The sequence below is a fragment of the Arachis ipaensis genome, chromosome B6 (genome assembly GCF_059453495.1).
Source record: "Arachis ipaensis isolate K30076 ecotype BB chromosome B6, ASM5945349v1, whole genome shotgun sequence".
Classification (NCBI taxonomy): Eukaryota; Viridiplantae; Streptophyta; class Magnoliopsida; order Fabales; family Fabaceae; genus Arachis; species Arachis ipaensis.
In genome coordinates this window covers 137,642,161-137,648,329 of record NC_142441.1, presented here as the reverse complement: position 1 = coordinate 137,648,329, position 6,169 = coordinate 137,642,161, and the positions used below count along the sequence as shown (strand labels likewise).

Here is a 6,169-nt window from a genome sequence, read left to right as displayed (position 1 = left end):
GAATTTTTTTGGAGCAATACTGCAACAATAATCAGTGTAATTTATTATTTTTTATCAATAATTAATTAATTATATTTAAAAATATTAACTAAAAGCATAATATTAGACTATTAACTAAAAATACTAATTAATATAAATTAAAATTGCTCGTTCCTAAACTTTTTCTTTTACTATTTCATTCATATTCCTCTATTCTTAATTTCTGTTTTAACCCAATAACTTTCATTCTTATTTTTAATTTAACCAATCTACAATTATTATAAGAAATTTATAATAACCATATGGTGGCTTACATCTTTTTAAGAATAATCTTAGTGCATGACAAGAGCTATTATACAGGAATTTTATATTTAAATTTGACTAGTGTCACTTTCAACTTCATAATAACCAGGTTCCAATTAGTACTTTAATAATGAATTTTTAAAATTTTATATTTCAATAATTATATATATTATTTTTAATTGATGAAGTAATTACATATGTATTTTATATGTTATTTTTCATATTTAAGAAATTATAATTTATATATTAACACATTTATTTTAATTTAACAATTTACAAATTGTGAATTCCAATTTTATCCCGAAAATGACACAGATTATTAAATCTATTTTAGAAGAATTATAATATTAATATGGCTTTTTGAATATACCTTTTTATTTTTAATTAGATAGAAAAATAAATATGATGGGGAAAAAAAATCAATAAACACAATAAATATATAATATGTTAAAAAACGATAAATGTATATTTTAAGATGTACCAAAAAGTAGTGTAAGTATCATATCTCATTTTATAACGGAGTAGGCGGTAGCACTGTTTTTTTTTTTTTTTTTCATTTTTATGATACATATGCAGAACCCGTGGGAAAAGGCATAATTTTATAAACATTTCAACAAAGGAGAGCTCCCCAGTTCCACCACAGAAGGCACAAAATTTTCTATTTGAACACTGTAATATTGACAGCGTTCTTATTAGGAATAGTGCCTACCACAGTCTATGAACTTCTCAATTTTCATTCCCTCTTCACAAATCGTCCCTGAAAAATGCACCAACATATATTCAATTTTACGTGAAAAGTATCTAAATAATTCAGTTCAAATAATGGAAATCAACGACCATACAAAAAAAATGAGACCAGATATTGTTGTTTTAAGCACTTCTTTTGGTAGGCTTAGAATTGTCTTAAGAGTATTTTAAAACTAAAATTGATTTTGTTAATTTGATGTTGTTTGGTTTCTAGTTAACAAATCGAAATTGAGTTTTCTTAACAAGATTCATTCGCCAATTTAAGTAACATTTCTATTTGAAAAAGTTTAGGGGCCAATATTTTGATTAAAATTTGACCAACACTTAACTGCAAAAAAAAAAGTGAATAATTTCACACTATTAGATATAATTTTACACCATTAAAAATACTAATAATAACTAATTGATAGCTACAAATAACAAAATCTGCTGGTCCCTAACACTCCTTCTTTCTATTTTATGGCAAGTGCTAAAAGAGAAAGGCACTCTGAGATATCACACTGATAATTTTCCAATCTATTTGATGAGTTCAACATGTTAACAAAGTAGAGATATTTTTTTAATTAATTTAACATATTTATCATTGTATTTTTAAGAGTAAAGTATCGTTTTTGTCCCCAACGTTTGGGGTAAGTCCTATTTGTATCCCTAACGTTTAAATCTTCCTATTTGTATCCTTAACGTTTATAAAAGTGATTCAATATTATCCTACTATCAATTATACTAACAAATCAGATTAGATTTTTCAATTATTCTCACTTGGATGTATTCATTCTCAATTAGGTCTCACTTGAATGTGTTCAATTTTAATATTATACCCACTATTTGTGTTTAGATTCAATTATATCTCTAGAAAAGTGAATTATGTAAATGTTGTAGGAATTAGTTTAACATTTGATGAGCTATTTTTCAGAGTAAATCATCGATTCTATCCCAGACATTTGTATTCTAACTTCAAGAAGGAATTTTTAAAACTCAAAATAAAGCACTTATGATGTATAATTGATGGCAAGATAACATTAAATCACTTTTACAAACGTTAAGAATATAAATAGGACGATTTAAACGTTAGACACACAAATAGGATTTATCCCAAACGTTGGAGAAAAAACGATACTTTACTCTATTTTTAAACCGACATACCATTCATCTATAAAAGATGAAAGATAAATAATCCAAATATTCTTTCGTAGTAGTTCTGAAGTGTACCGATGATTCACGTGCTCATACAAATTACAATGCATCATGCATGCATTATTTATTTTTTATCAAAGATGTTTCAATAAACAACTACATATGAAATTCCTCGGGATTATATTAATCACCAGTGGGGACTTAAAATCTCTTTTCTCCAATATTTTTGCACCGTGGCATTCTATTATATTGGAGTTTCAAGTGTTGATATTGAGGATTCAGTTTGTTGAATAGAACTAAATTGCAGGAAATTTAGGGTGTGTTTGTTTTTTTTTTTAAACCCAATAGGTTAAAGACTAATTCGTCGCGGTATTTTTATCCTTAAATAATTTTTATTTTCCTAGAAGTCCGAAAATTATTCACATCACATTGATTAATCTCTTTTTCGTTTTCATTATGCATATTGGACAAAAAATTTTTAAATTATTATAAAATAATTAAATCCAAAAAATTATTATTATAAGACAAATTCGTTCTTCTTGTAGAAGAATCAATTTATCTCGAAAACTTCTAGAATAATAAAATTTTTTTTGAAGACAAAGTGTCTAATCCAAAATTTTTTGAAGAGCAAAGTGTTTATTTTTTGTCTTTTATTTCTTTAAAAATTAATTTTAATCATTATAGTTAAAATTAAATGTAATTTTTTATTATACAAGTAGATGTTACTTTTAAATAAAGGGTGGTTATGTAAATTTTGTTTTCGAATCACTCATATTTTAAAAAAATTTTAGGTGTATTTTTAGCTGAAATGACTAATAATCTAGAATAAAGGGAATATTTATTGTTTTAAGAAAATTGATAAATTAAAAAATTAATGCATTTAGGATGTAAATGTATCATCATATATTAACTTACCGACCGACACTGATTTCTTGGCACGAAAGCGAAAAAGTCAGCAAAAAAAGAAATTTTTTTTTGTCCCAACTACTTCATGCTCTTCATGTGAGTATCAAAAGTTCATAACCATGTCATGAAACTAATGTTATGCCGTTTAATGTCAAATATGTTTCTATTTTTTATTATTATTTTGATTTTGATATTGATATTCTTTTCAAATTATATATTTTCGTTTAAATTACTTTTTGGCATTTTATAATGGTACAATTATTTGAAACTGTATAAGAAAAGGCGATACACCACGACTAACACCCATAAGCTACGAGTGTCTATAAAGTATAAAGCCAGAACAACAAAATTATATTTGACAGATAAGACATAATTTATATTTTTACTTTTTTATTATTATTATCAAATTTTTTAATTATATTTTTTTATAAATCGAATTTTATTTTTGTTCTATTTTATATTCAATTTATCACTTAAGTCTTTGTATTTTATTTCCAGTGTCTTGGCATTTTCTCAAAATCAAATACAGCCATACAGAACTGGTATTGAAATCTATAAAGGAATTAATTTGATCTTCCCAACTAAAAAAAACCTGTAGATGTAACAAGATAGAATATTTTGTTGATTAAAATGGAGTAAATTACCTTCATCCGAGGCCGCTTCTCAGCATTGAGCTTGCGGACTTCATAACGGATCCTCTTAGAGAAGAGCCTGTTCTGTCTCTTCTCTTTGTATCTCTGCACGCTTGCCTCTCTCTGCCCCACCTTCAACCCCATTTCTTCCGTTCTCGTCCTGTTCTCTCCACCAATTTCCGGTACAACCCATGTGTTCCCAATGCCATCATTACTCCCACACCCATCACCTCCAATCTGCACAAAACATAACATTGAAATGCATACTTAGTGTGTAAGACTTAGCCACGGAATTTTCATATGGAGACACTCCTTTCCTCTAGTAGTCTTTATTCTTTAGCTATTTAATTGTGCATAAATAATAAAACACCTACTTATGAAATACATTATTGTTTATTTTAAGCTACCAGCCTACCATTTTTGGTCACTATATCTTGCATATATGTTCTTTTTGGACGTTTTTCTTTTACTCAGTAATAATGAACCACAGAGATCTGATTAATATCCGACCTCTCCAACTAAGTAACACCACCCATACTATGGAGCTATATATTTATACGTATCCCAAATTTTAGATGATCCAAATTAGAACAATCACATTAGCAAATAAGCCGAATTAAAGAAATGTTATCAACATAAAAATGATCACATACCAGTAACAATCAACAAAAAGCTTCAATCGTGAAAGGCTTGAAATAAGAAAATAAGAAAATAACTAAACATCCCCCTCCCCCCTTAGAGTGATCTTACCTATGCACATTCTCATAGATCCTATCTGACAATAAAAATACAGAAGATATATACATGCTAACAAATAATGTCGTCACAGCTTAACATGTAAAATTGAGTTTTTATTTTATGATACATAAAATTGAGTTTTTATTTTATGATACATATATCTAATGAATTTGACAGAGATTAAAAATAGCTCAAAGTTTCCATATTAGAAATTTAATAAATCAAAATAGTTTATTATTTGTAAGAATCATGAGTTAAGTTATTCTCTCTTTAAATTTTTGAGTTACTAAGTTTAGTTATATTAAAAAAATCTATTTGTGACTTGTTAAAAAGTAGAATAAGATTTAAAGAAAATAGAGTTAAGTGATGGTAAATTACATTATTGGGAAGAAGAGCATTATAGAAGAGAGCATCATTGTGGAAATCAGGGACAGTCTGTGGGGCCTCCCCTGCAATGTAAAGGGAGCCCTTATCAGACCAAGCATTCAATATCCCCTCATGATCCAGCTTCAATGACAACAACCCAAACGACGTCGTTCCGCAATAACTCGTTACTTCCTCCATCGTCTCCTTCTTCTCCACCACTTCTGAGTAACACACCCACCTCTCTTCTTCACTCCCCTCTTCCTCCCTCCTCCTCATCGCTTTCCGAACCAGCCACCCTCCGTCGCCGCCCACACCCGCCGCCGGTGAGAACGACCCCTCCTCCGACATCGCCGTCGAAGTCGTCGCGGTACTGTCGTCTTCCAGCAGGCCGTTGAGGGTGGCGCCGCCGTCGGAGCTGAAGAGCAACGCCACGGAGTTGTTCTCCTCCTGCATGTCTTTATCGTCGACCGTGTTTTGCGGATGCAGAGGGAAGAGGTTCAGCTGTGGCTGTTTCTCATCTTTGTTATTCTTTTTTATGAGGCGGAGACTGAGGTACTTTGGCTTTCTGGTTTTGGTTCTGTTTCTGCGACGTAGTGGTTTAAGAGATGCAGTGGTAGTAGAAGAAGAAGAAGTTAAAGAAGGAGACAGTTTATTTGTTCGTTTTCTGGTTTTCCTCATACTTGGTTCTTTCTTTTGGGTTTCTACTGAAGGAGGAGGGCTATTCTTGTTACACATCACTCCCTCACTACTCACTATTCTGATGCTGTTGCCGTTTCGGTTTTTCTATTTGGAAGGAGAGTGAAGGAAGGGGGAGTAGAAAATAAAAGTGATAAAAAAGGGTGAGACTTTCTTGTGTGGGAGCCTGGGAAAGACATTGACTCATCAGGGGATGATGTGACGTGTGGCCTGATTGACACGTGTTCTCTTCTGATTGGGTGAGAATGTGGATTCCATTGTTATCTGGATTTCGTTCTATTAAGAGATGAGGTGATACATTTGGTTACTTTGGCGTCTCTCATTGGCACTTCAGATTACTCCTTGCTCCGTTACGCTTTTTGGAGCCTTTCTTTTACCACCAAAAAACGTGTTAAATTATGAAGGTGGTACCTGGTACGGTTTCATGTCTAATTTATAAAAGATTTATAAATAAAGAAAAATAACAGATATGTCTCTGACTTTTTTAATTTTTGACAAATATATTTTTAACAAAATTTAAATATAAAAAAATTTCTGATTTTAATAAACAGAGGATAATTTAATTCTTCCGTCTTTTGTCTCTCATACATCAAATAGAATTGGCTGACGTGGCTGAAACGATATCCAGGTGTCCGTTATGGTGCTACGCTGGAAGGGGAATAAAACTC

At 30.5% G+C, this 6,169-nt stretch overlaps 1 protein-coding gene across 1 annotated transcript; it reads right to left on the bottom strand.

The window, feature by feature from the left end:
- Nucleotides 1–685: 685 nt before the first annotated feature.
- LOC107605077 (CCT motif family protein) lies at nucleotides 686–5,652 on the bottom strand. The gene is made up of 3 exons (XM_016306820.3): nucleotides 4,818–5,652; nucleotides 3,714–3,938; nucleotides 686–1,039 (listed from the first exon to the last, which is right to left on the bottom strand). Exons 1-3 carry the CDS (start codon nucleotides 5,538–5,540, stop codon nucleotides 1,016–1,018), a joined length of 972 nt encoding a protein of 323 aa, XP_016162306.1. The 5' UTR covers nucleotides 5,541–5,652; the 3' UTR covers nucleotides 686–1,015.
- Nucleotides 5,653–6,169: the final 517 nt, after the last annotated feature.

Coding starts and splice junctions, on each gene's coding strand:
- LOC107605077 (XM_016306820.3), bottom strand. CDS start 5,540: ATGTGTAACAAGAATAGCCCTCCTCCTTCAGTAGAAACCCAAAAGAAA. Junction 3,939..4,817: donor ATGCTCTTCTTCCCAATAAT/GTAATTTACCAT, acceptor TGTTTTGTGCAG/ATTGGAGGTGATGGGTGTGG. Junction 1,040..3,713: donor AGAAGCGGCCTCGGATGAAG/GTAATTTACTCC, acceptor TGCATTTTTCAG/GGACGATTTGTGAAGAGGGA.